The sequence below is a fragment of the Camelus ferus genome, chromosome 6 (assembly GCF_009834535.1).
Source record: "Camelus ferus isolate YT-003-E chromosome 6, BCGSAC_Cfer_1.0, whole genome shotgun sequence".
Classification (NCBI taxonomy): Eukaryota; Metazoa; Chordata; class Mammalia; order Artiodactyla; family Camelidae; genus Camelus; species Camelus ferus.
Window position 1 is genome coordinate 16136312 of NC_045701.1, and position 12677 is coordinate 16148988.

A 12677-nucleotide genomic window follows, 5' to 3' on the forward strand; every position below is an offset into this window, starting at 1 on the left:
GGCTTTTTCCTTTTTGCACTTTAGATATATTATGCCACTCACTCCCTGCTAGCCTGCAAAGTTTCTGCAGAAAAATAAGCTGATAGCCTTATGTGGAGACAGGAGGGTTCCCTTGTATGTGACTCTTTTTTTTTTTTTTTTTTTTGTCTCTTGCTGCTTTTAGAATTCTCTCTTTAACTCCTGCCATTTTAAATATAATTTGTCTTGGTGTGGGTCTCTTTGGTTTCATCTTGTTTGGAACTCTGTGATTCCTGTACCTGAATATCTATTTCCTTCTTCATGTTTGGGAAGCTTTTAGCCATAATTTCATCAAATACATTTTCTACCATTTTTTCTCTTCTCCTTCTAGGACTCCTATAAAGTATGTATTAGTACACTTGATGTTGTCCGGAGGGTATCTTAAGCTATTCTGCTTTTTTAAATTTGTTTTTCTTTTTGCTCTTCTGATTGTATCATTTCCATTAGTCTATCTTCCAGATGGCTCACATGTTCTTCTGTATCACCTAATGTGCTGTTAATTCTCTATAATGTGGTTTTCATTTCAGTTATTGTATTCTTCAGCTCTGACTGTTTTTTCTTTATATATTTTCTAGTTCTTTCTTAAAATTCCCACAGTGTTCATCTATTCCTTTCCCAAGCTCATACAGCATTCTTATTACTCTGACTTTGAGCTCTTTATCAAGTAAATTGTTTATCTTTGTTTCATTAGAGTCTTTCAGGGGGACTTTCTTCTTTTGTTTTAAACATATTCTTCTGTCTTCTCATTTTGTTTAAATTTCTCTGTCTCTGAAATTATGTGAAACAGTTATCTATCTGTGTCTTGAAGGTGTGTCCTTGGTGAGAGTGTTCCTATGCAGTGTTCTTATGCCCAGTGGCTTGGGTGGGAGATCTATATCTGAAGTGAGCAAGGCTGGAGCTTGCCCTGGAGTGTGCTGGTAGCCACCAAGCTGGTGATAAATGGGGCTGGAGTTGGAGGGGCTAGAGCCAGAGCCAGGTGCAAGCTGAGGCTTTGTTCTGTGGCCATTACAGCCCTATCATGGGTGGAGTTGGTGTCTAAGGGCTTGGAGCTGGAGCCCTGAGGGAATTGAGTTTTTCCAGGGTTTCTCCACCTTGGTTTGGGAGTGTCCAGGGCCTGAGGGTTTGAGGCTGCACTTCTGTTCTGGTTTCAATTTTCCCCAATATGCATGCTTTGGTTAGAAGTTGGGTCAGGGCAGAGGGGTTGGTGCCACATTACTGAGCAGGCTCGTTCAGCATAGGCAGGGATGCAGGCTTCAGCGATGGTTGTCTCAACATTGGAGCTATCCTGTCTCCTTCCAAGTGTGAACAGGGATGCACTCTCTGGCAGTGGCGGTCTTCACCCTGGAGGTAGTCTTATTTCCTTCCAAATATGTGCACCAAAGTACAAGCTGGCAGTGGCTGCTAACACTGTGGTCAGAGGAAGGACCAGGGTCTGAGCAGGCACCATTCCCTCCAGTCTGTGCACTCCTGTTGGCAATAGCAGCCACTGCTTAGTGGGGAGCACCACCAGGGCAAGAGGGGCTGGAGCAGGAGCCCATTGTGGGCTGGAAGGTGTGCTGGGCACAGTCCTGTCAAACCAGAGTGCCAGGCAGTTTTCAGTCTGCTGCCTGTGACTGGGAGTAAGCAAGTCTGTGCGTTCACTCTTTAAGAGTGAAGTCTTAGTTTCTTAGAGCCCTCCGGTATGCCCCACTGATTTTCAAACCAGCTAAAGGAGTTTGTCTTCCCAGTGTCAGACCCCATAGCCGGGGTGCTTAATATGTGGCTTGAACCCCTCACTCCCCAGAGAGGGTCCCTGAACCTGTGTCACCCTTTCCTCTTCTGTGTCCTCCACTAGAGGTGCAGGTCCTAACCAGATCACTTCTGCTCCCTTCCTACTAGACTCTATGTAGATCTTTCTTTATAGCTTTTGTTGCAGAAGAGCCATTTTTCTTGTTCACGGTGAGAGTTATTCTATATATAGTTGCCATTTTCATGTGTTCTTGAGGGGAGGTGAGTCTGACATCCTTTTCCGTCATCTTGAACCCACCCCAAGGTGGCACGTTTCTATTCATTTGTAACAACTACATTTATATATTGCTTAAATATTGGAATAATGCTTTGTAATGAGGTGTGCTTAGCATTCTGTCACTGAATTGGAATTGGTTTATTCATTCAGTGAATATTTAGTGACTTCTTACTCTTGTGCCAGATTCTGTTAAAGGTACTTGTGATATGTAAGTGAACAAAATTCATGAGATTCATTTTTTTGGTAAAAGTTATGGACTAGTGAGGAGAGAAAGACAATGGCATACACACAATGGAGTAAGGGAAATATAAGGTTTATGGTAAGTGGTGAGAAGATTGGACAGGTAGAGACAATTGTTTGACAGCTTTGGAGGCTATTTTAAAGATTTTAAATTAAACTCAATAAGCAGTAAGAAGCTAATAACATGGATTCTTTACATGGCTACTGACATAGTCAAAGTAATATTTTAGGAAGATTAAGGAGTTAGGTAGTATCTGAGATGGGGAGAAAATCGAGATAGAAGAATGATCAGGAAATAGTCTCTAAACTTTGAACATGATATAACAAGGTTGTAGACCAAGAAAGACACACATCTGAGATGTTGAAAAAGAGGAGGCTAGCTGGGTTTTGGTGATACCAGATAGTCAAAGGGAAGTAGAGACAAAAACAAAAGCTGATTAAATTTTGAGCATAAATATTAAAGAAAGTGTTTATCTACTGTCCTGTACTGAGAGTTGGAATATATATTGGTGAAAAGCATTCTAAAAATCAAATTTGCTATTTTCATTTTTAAAGGATTTTTTGAGTCTAATAATTCAACTTATAATTATGTTAAAATAATCAGAAATATAAAGAAGTATGTACAAAAAGTCATATTTCTGTTAGTGAAAATTTTGCAACAACCAAAATAACAATAGATCAATTAAATAAAGAAAAGTAGAAGCCCTCTCATCTAGCTTAGTTCCATTAGTTGGTTGACTAATAGAAAATTTTTGTTGAAGTGGAGAACCATTCAATTGATACATGTATGCCTTAAATATTTTCTTTACTTCAAACAGAACAATGTACATTCATTTGTCAATTTTTGATATGGGGCTGTTGTCTTTTCTATATCAGTGGGCATATCATGCCCATTAAATATTGTCTATAATATCATTTGAATTTCTTTAAATGGCCTGAGAATTCAGTGGTATCTGCCAAACAATCTGAGTGCATAATTCTAGATTTTCATTGCTTTTTTTTTTCCTGTTGTCTTGCCCATAGCTAATTTAACATCTAAGGTTTTGGGGTTTTTTTTTTTTATTGTTGTTGTTTTTGCAAAACGGAATTTTTTTTAATGGAGCTACAGTGTAAAGCAGGTATTTTATTTATTTTGGGGTGGAGTCTCCTTTTTTATCTTTTTTTATTGAAGTCTAGTCAGTTTACAATGTTGTGTCAATTTCTGGTGTACAGCAGAATGCTTCAGTCATACATGAACATACACATTCATTTTCATATTCTTTTTCACCATAAGCTACTACAAGATATTGTGCTATACAGTATAAAGTTGTTCATCTATTTTATATATACCAGTCAGTATCTGCAAATCTTGAACTCACAATTTGTCCCTTCTTACCCCCTCCCCCATAACCATAAGTTTGTTTTCTGTGTCTGTGAATGTTTGTTTTGTAAATAAGTTCGTTTGTCTTTTTATTTATTTATTTATTTATTTGGATTTCACATATGAACGATCTGATATGGTGTTTTTCTTTCTCTTTCTGGCTTACTTCACTTAGAATGACATTCTCCAGGACCATCCATGTTGCTGCAATAACATCTAAGTTTTTAGTTATTTTCCATTGCTACTCCATAGTCCACCCTAAGAACTTTGGCTTCTATTCTGAATAATACGGGAAACAGTTGCTGTTCTGAATAGAGAAATTGCATGGTCTGAGATACGATTTGACAGAATCAATCTGACTGCTCTATCTGAGAATGGACTGTGGTGTTGATGTGGCGGGAGCGAGCTGCAGGGAGAGGGTATCCTTTGTGCACTGTATACTCCGTAATTGTCCTATGCAAAAACAGTTGTAGCTCTCTTTCCAGCACTTGCGTTTTTCATTTTAACCCCAATTGTGTATAGGGAAATATAAAGACATGTACCAGGGATCCAAGAAGCACTGCAAACTTTAGAATCATATTAGAAAATATGAAATTAGGTGGGAAGCAGCATAAGGCTTTTGGGGTGTTGAAGGAAGAAACAAAGATAGACTCAGGCATAGTTCCTAAAGAGTCCTCCACCGCTCACCCTCGTTTAGTTAATTGGTTCCCAAATGCATAGGCAATAGAATCTCCTGGAGACATTTAAAAATACCATTGCCTTGGCCCCATCCCAGATATACTGATGCAGTCAGCCTGGAGTGGGGCCTGGGCCTCACTATTAAAAAAAAAATTCCCAGGTGATTCCAGTGTGCATCTTACATTAAAATCAATTCTTTTTCAAGTCTGTTTAGGTTTTCTTATCCTCAGGTAGTCTTGGGCAACTTGTAACTGGTTACCTCTGCCATCTAGGACAAAGCTCTATGGCTCGAGGAATTTCAGCTGGCATCTATGATCTTATTCTCTTGATGTAGAGAGGTGGAAGGGAAGATTACCTTCAGGTTGGGTCCAAAGGCAGGGTCATCTCCTTCATGTGGAGGCAGTGATACTGTTAGTTTCACAGCTACATTAGGAGTTCTAAGGAGGCACAACTCAAGCTAATAGGCCATCCAGACTATGGTTCAAACCTTTTCTCAATTGTTCTATGTGGTATTGGACTTAAAGTATTCCTCTAGAAATGATCAAGTATGTTACCACGGAGTATATACCTACTTCATCTTTCTCTGCTGAATGGCTCACCCCTGAAAGCCATGAATTACTCTTATTGGACCCTAAGGAATCCTATCTTGTGGTGGTGGCTTTGAAAATGTCCAGTTTATGACTTGTGTTAGGCAGCCTTTAGGATGGCATCCAGTGATCCCTGCTTTCTGGTTATGTGCCTTTGTTAATTCCCTCCCTTTGAGTATGGACAGAAGTGATGGGACAACACTTTCAAGATTAGGTTATAAAATACTGTAGCTTCTAATTTGGGCAGTCTCTCTTACTCTCTCTGATTCCTTTCTCTGTGGGAAAAAATTATCATTTGTAAGTAGTGGAACAGTTTGGCCTATGTGGCGAGGAAGTGATATTTCAAACCAGCAACCAGCAAGGACCTAAGGTGGCTCCCTCTCCTAGTTGAGCACTGAGGTAACAGGTAACTGCAGCTCTGGCCAAAACCTTGATAGCAGCCTTTATAACAGTTTCTAGCTAGAGACACCTAGCTAAACCATGCCCAGGTTTCTGACCACTTTAACTATGTGGTAATAAATACTTGCTGTTTTAAGCCAGTAAGTTGTAGGGTAATTTGTTACACAACAGTAGATAATTAATACTTGACTGGATTTGTCAAGAGAAAGGCCTGCCATCTTTAAGCTAAATGTTATTATTCATCTCACATTTCAATTATTAGAAGGTAAGTTCTGATGATATGAAAAGAAAATAAATTTGTATAGGCTCCCATAAATTCAGTGATGGGGATTTGAAAACTGGAAACACATAATAATCAGGAAATAAAAGGAAAATATAAGAGACATCTTCTCAGGTAAGAGTAAATTCAGGGTTTTGGGGGAAGAGACTAGGATGTCATCTGTTGATTTCTGTCAAGTCTCCTCAACTCAAGAGAAAGTAAAATTTCTTGACAAACCATTTAAAGTTAAAGGATAAGAGAAAGCATATGTGGGCCTGAAGGAACACCACCTTCATTGAAAGCAGCTGCTTTGCTGGATCAGTATAGAAGTGGAATAGAGGGTAGCCTGGTGGAGGGGCAGTATAGCAGCAGAAGATTAAGAGGTACAAACTATGTGTATAAAGTAAGCTACAAGGATATGTTGTACAATACAAAGAATACAGCCAATATTTTATAACTATAAATGGAGTATAACCGTCAAAAATTGTGAATCACTATATTGTACAACCATAACACTGTACATCAACTATACTTCAATGAAAAAATGATATTTTAAAAAAAAAAGAGTAGCCTGGCAAAAATACTGAAACAGTTAGACATGAAGTTTTTATGGACTATTTCATATTGAGATATGCATCAGGAGCTCAAGCCAGAGAGATCAATTAATAGATATTTCTCCAAAAACTCTTTAGGGTGATGATAGAAATGGTCAAGGCTGATAATCATCTAGTACCCACAAGTTAGTCACAGTGGCCTGAATCTATTCTAATATACTCTGATTGACCAGTAACCACGCATACTGGTCATTAAGTCTTTTTAATATCACTCCAGTTCATAGTAAACTTTAGATAATGTTTCGGTTTTCTTTAGCCACTTGTCATCTGTGTGTAAAGTTGAACTACGAGAGGTACAGGATCTCTTGTGTCTTATTCATGCCCAAGTATATGGCAGTGGGGTAGTAGTGCAGATGAAGCCACATGATGAAACTTGTACGTCTTTCTGATGCATCACTTTCTTGCTGGTATGAATTTCATTTTAAAGCGAACATAGGTGTATTTTGGAGTAAAGTGCAAAAATCACATGAGTTTTAAGAGAAAGATTTTCAAGCAGTTTTGTGTCTTCGGTCAGCCACCTTTTCATTATTCCTTAGTCTCTCATTCTGTCTCTCTACTATTATTGGTATTTCATTAAAGAATTGTGAGGGGCACTGCTTTTAGGGTATTCGAGGTTACAGAATTGATTTTTACTACCGCTGGTCCCATAGTCCATCTTTAGGTTCTTTGTCACTTTAGAGAACCAGAGAGCAAACTCTAAGAGATGGAAACTAAGAATTTATCTCCAGCATCCCTTCTCTTCTGTCATTAAGTTGAATTTTAGCCAACTGAAAAGCTGACGGTTTATATTACAGCATTTTTATGTAAAAATGTTTTATTTCACTAATTGTGTTGAAAGTACCTTTTGTATTACTTCTCTTGCTAACATTTTATATTCTTCTATTTAATTTTTTCTTTTCTAATTCTTGGAAACCAATGTATTTAACCAATTTTCTCTTTGAAAGAACATTTTAGAAAAGATTCCTTTGTTTATCTGGGTATTTTGCACAGTGCTCTCCATTTGTAAGTAATGAGGTGCATGTAAGGTGCATTGAATAAGAGTCAGGATTGGAAATTTCATCTTTTCTTTCCTCTTTTTGAGTCAAATCATCACAGTACAGACTAATCATTATATATGAAGTGGATTGCTGAAACACGTCACATTTGCATGCAAATGTAAAGGTCATATCTCAATAGGAATTTTTTTTTAAAGACCACTAACTATTAATCCTAATCATCTAAGAACAGGAAGCACATACTGAATGACCTAGATTCTCGTGGCAGCTCTGACCCTGACCAGCTGCATGATTTTAGATCTGTTATAACCTTGATTTCTTGGTCTATAAATGAATGGGAAGGACTAAAGCCCCTGGCTTTAAGTTTTAAGATTCTTGAATTTTAAGTGTTTGTAACTAGTGCAGATTTTATTTTCTAAAATTTGCATGTTAAGTGTTTAAAAAAAAAAGGAGGTGAGAGAAAGGACAAAGAATTATAAGTATTTCTAGGAATGCTACCAGATTGAATTTACTGATAATACTATTGGTTAATTTAGCATTGCTTTGTAATTTGATCAGAACCATAACTCTATAAACAGAGTATTAAGTCCTACCATAGCTCATATCTTGTGTATATATTCATTATTTCCACTTAAATTTCCACATAATCATGTTTCTTAACTTCTTAAAATGAAGTAAGATTAGTCTCACTATGAATTTTCTTTGATATTCAAAAATTGGATGAATTCATGTAAAAAATGATTATGGGCAGACACTCTGCTAGGCAATAAGGAAACAAATATGAAAAACATATGTCCTCCTCTGCTCTTGACATGTTCACAAGTCACCAGTCACAGAAGCCTGATCGAGGAACCTAGGCTAGCTAGCAAGTTCCTTGAATCAGATAACAGTGAAAAGACTATCATTCATGGTGTTTTCCTAGAGTATATCTGAAGAAGGGCAATTCTTTTTAGTTTCCTACAGCCTGGTCACATAGGTGAGCCACAAGAAAATCAAGTGAATCTGTTATTTCTGTTGGCTTAGCCTTTTCGTGTAACTCTCACCTATAAACGTATTACTGGATAGTATCTGTATAAAATAAAAGGACTTAAATGACAAGCATTTCGAAATTAAAAGCACTATGATTAGCATACCAACAGTCTAATTTAGGTCAATGCTGACCTCCTATTGATGAACAATAAAGTGCTATCAAGATCTGCCAATGGAAGAACTGTGAAGGAGAAACTTATCTTACCAGTACATCCATTATCAGTTGCCTGACCTCAAGCCTTCCCTGAGATTCAGGCCCTCAAATCCCTAACTGTATGTTCTATTTTGGGCATCTTGCTCTTGCCATCGGACAGGAAAATAACTTTCGATGCTGCCATATTTTAAATGGCAGAGATTTCTAGAAATTAGAAAAATTAGTGACTTTAAATAAGCATTATTTTTTAATGTAGTACTTTTCTACTCAGGAACTCAAGTAGAGTCTAACTTTAAAATCATGTTAGTTCTTTTATCTGCAGTGATTTTACTTATAAGATCCAAGTTAGTTGACAAGAGTATGTGGCAAAACATATTCCACATTTTTGTATTGTTCCTTGTGAGACATCTATTGTAAGCATTGCTGCAGGCTGTCATTTTTGTCTGCCATCCAGGATTTGCTGGCCCAAGTCCTGTGTACTAGGCTTGGTGTTGGTCATGAGTGGGAGGGGGAAATTGCAGTTGAGCCAGATGGTTTTGTTATTGCTTTAGAATTAAAAGCATATGAAACAGATAGAGCTTATTAAGGTTATTTTTTTTATAAATAACATAAACTTAAATAACAAAACAATAAAGTTCAAATACAACTTAAAATAGAGTTTAATGCTGTAACCACAGGGGAAAAAAAGCATGATTATTTGTGGGAAGAACATTATTAAAAGCCATATTCCCAAATATGAATTATACAAAAGATAGATTATGTTACTTGAAAAAAAAAAGTAAAAGATTTTTGAATTTTACTTTTAGGGATTATAAAATGTTATCTTGTGGTGAGTGAGATGAAGTACAGTATTATGATTATTGCTATTTTATATACAAGGTATTTGAAAACATTCTTTAAGTAATACCATTTCAATTTGAGCAGCATTAAGGACTTTGTCTTGTTAATAGGTACAAGCATGTTCTAATCCTACGCTTCTGTAAAACTACCTATTTGATTCAATTCCATAATAGAATTTTTGAGAATGTTCCTTCTTTTCTGATTATAGTGTAAGTGGTTCCTAATTTTTCACTAGAAAACATTTCAATACTGCTCATCTTCCATGGTTAATGTTGGCTTGATTATCTGACAAATCATTCCAGCAGCCTTTAGATCTGACATATCTTATATAACATCTTCTGCATTATTATTATTATTATTATTATAGCAGCTATTTTATAAGCAGATAGGAATATTTAAATAATCATTATCAGATAATCAAATCTAACATACTCTTAAGGGTAAATTAATTTAAGAAAAAACATTACTATTACTAACATCATGATTGTACAACCAGTTTTACAATTTTTTACAACTTTTAGTTACTAAATCTGATTTTTGTGTATATTTTTCAAATCTTTCTTTAATGCAGTCTCTTAAAATAAACATAAATGCGCAAGTCCAGCTTGATCAGTTTTTCAGTAGTTTTCCAGCCTTTCTTGGTTACTTAAAAAAAAAAAAGAAAGAAAGAAATAGAAATGAAACAAGAAAGAAAACAGTCCACTTAAAGAAATCTCCCTGCTGGAACTGGTTTCTTATATGCCATATATGATTAGGTTATTGCCATAGGAAGAAAGTGGGCTGTTTTTTGTTCTTTCTTCGTTTTTTTCCCTCTTACAGGAACCCCCTTTTGATTTAAGGCAACAAACATTTCTCCTCCACTGTGTGTCCATTTAGCTGATGCATATGTGTTGTAGTGGTTTTCCAGAATTAATTCTTTGAAGTTGCAATCTTCATTGCATTCTTTCTGTTAAAACAACAAACAACATTATCCAAGTGATTTTTAAATAGACTCAATTGAACAAAGAATAAGCAGTAATATTTGATAGAATTAAACATACGTGACTTTTTTGAGCAGACACAATGCAGTTTATTAGATACAGTTAGCATTTTTTTCTTAAAATTTAAAAAAGGTAAAACAATACACTATGCAACATAGTTTTGAACATGCAGCTTTTTGGCAGTCAGTTGCTCCTATTCTTTAGTGTTAGGAGCCATTTCCCTCTAATTAGCAGCTCTCAGATTACTATACCCAAGTCACTTTTCTCCTAACAACTGAAATTTTCATATAATTAGGAGAAGGACATACTTCACAACTTTTATTCATTTACTATTACTCTGCCTGTGATGGTGATAGGAAATAAAAAGTTAATTTGTTCATCCATCCAACTATTCATTCATTCATTCAGTTAAACTTTTATTTTTATATAATTAGCTTGTGCCAAGTATTGTGCTGTGCTGTGGGAAATCAAAGGACAATCAATTATACTTTACTACAGCAGGATGAACTGTTACATACTTCATATTGTAATAAAGTGGGAACAATGGAAATGCTTACAGTTCAAAGCCTATGATTGTGAGATTGCCATTGATAAACAAATGTCTGGATTTTTTTTCCCAAAGAATTTTCATGTCAGCAATGTGCAAATTGGGTGAACTTTAACAAAGAGAGCTTTAATACTGACAAATGGACATTTTAGATTTTAAGTATCTAAAATGTAAATGGAATTTTAGAGCTAGAAGGATCCTTGGAGGTCAGTTAGTCCAACTCAAGAAACCAAAGTCCAGAGAGCTTAAGCAATTTGTCCAAGGTCACACAGAAAATATTTTTTTCTTAATTCTTAAATATACAATGTTTTAATGAAATCATTGGATTATATAGTTTGAAAAGAATTAATCCCATTTTTACTTTTCAGAAAAGCAAGATGTTTTTGACAAAAATAAATTTGAGAAATATAGTCTAAACTATCAATTATCAGTACCTTTGCATAAAGTTTTCCTTCCTTGTTCATTGCAAGATAATATTCACTTTCCACTCCTTTGATTGCTACGATTCCAACTGCCACTGTCCGGATTTCCATGATGTCTGCAAGGAATCACAAAAAGATATGTCAGTTATTCACTCAGCTTTGCAGATTATCCAAGGACCATTTGTTCTTATTTCTGTTTCAGTTGGAAATTAAGATTATTAATGTGATTACTTAGTCTGACACCCCCTCCAACCCATAAATGCATATACACAAACACCAGATTAGTCCTTATTAAGTGTCAGAAGTGCAAACTATTGATTTTTTTATTTTATAGGAAAAAAATCTGGATTCAAGGAAAGAGTTATGTGTTTGAATTTAGCTTTTTCTTCTCTAGAGTCACATTTCTAATTTACTATAATAATATAATAACATCTAACATCTATTGAATTCATACCACATGCAAAGGATTGTTTCAGCACTCTTATGTATTAATATATCTACTTATCACCAAGACTATGAGGCAAGTACTCGTATTATCCCCAGTTTACAGAAACTTAGACACCAAGAAGTTAAGTAATTTGCCCAAATTCTCAGCTAATAAGTGGCAGAAGTGGAATTTGAACCCAGATGGTCTGGCTCGTAATCATTATATAACATCATGGAAATACATATATAAGCTAATAGCTTTACTTTTCTACTTAACCTTTATATTAATAATTATTGCTAACAGAATGTTTTTGAATATACTGAAATTGAATACAATTCCAATTAAAGCCGTTGTAAGTAAATGATAGTAAACAGAACCTACTATTTTTAAAATAATTAAATATATTAAACTGATAGTGAGTTTTTTGAAACAGGAAGACAGTCTAAAACCAAATTATGAATCCTGCTCATTTTTACAACTTTGTATCTTTTTAATTAATTTTTAATCATTGTTGAAATTGTTTTTACAAAACTTGTAGGTACCACAAGAATGTTAACTATTTTCTTTTATTGTACACCTTTTCCTTAAGTGCTGTATTTTAGTGACTGTTACTAAATACAGTTTAAAAAAAAATCTCAGTTTTTAAAACAATGTAGAAATTAAAACTTTAGGAAACCTGTTCATGTAACTACTATTAATTATACTTTCAACTTGAGACATTCTCTTTCCTGTGCTTAACACAATGCAAAGAAAATTGCAGATGAAAATGATCTGCATAAGTCAAGTCCAAAAGCTGTTTTCTAAAATATTCACTTAATTAAAGGAAATTCTGTTTTTTTTTTTTTTTACTCCATGCTTTCACTTCAACCTCTTATTTATTCATCTTGCTTCAGTTTTCCTATCTGGAGAACAAAATTGCTACCCACTTCATCAGGATTAACGTAACCTAGCTAATATTTATTGTTGGCTTCACATATCTGCTGCATATAGAAGCCATTTTCCCCCTATACTATGCTTAGCACAAGTCAAAGCCCATCCAATTGAGATTCTACATCTGCTTATCTAGAAATTAAAGTCTATGAAGAAAATACAAGAGATGGATAGTTACCTTTTTAAGTGCTTA

At 35.3% G+C, this 12677-nt stretch overlaps 2 protein-coding genes across 2 annotated transcripts in view; one reads left to right on the plus strand and one right to left on the minus strand.

Annotated features, from left to right (window-relative positions):
- The window catches only part of FAM227B (family with sequence similarity 227 member B), a 195667-nt gene that overhangs the window by 62078 nt on the left and 120912 nt on the right, over positions 1-12677 (plus strand). The window lies entirely within an intron of this gene.
- FGF7 (fibroblast growth factor 7) overlaps positions 8982-12677 on the minus strand; it is a 54941-nt gene continuing 51245 nt past the window's right edge. The window contains exons 3-4 of the mRNA XM_006192329.3: positions 11140-11243; positions 8982-10124 (exon numbers count right to left, since the gene is read on the minus strand). Of these exons, the coding sequence (XP_006192391.1) occupies positions 9930-10124; positions 11140-11243 (299 nt within the window). The 3' untranslated portion in view covers positions 8982-9929. The remainder of the gene's footprint in view (positions 10125-11139; positions 11244-12677) is intronic.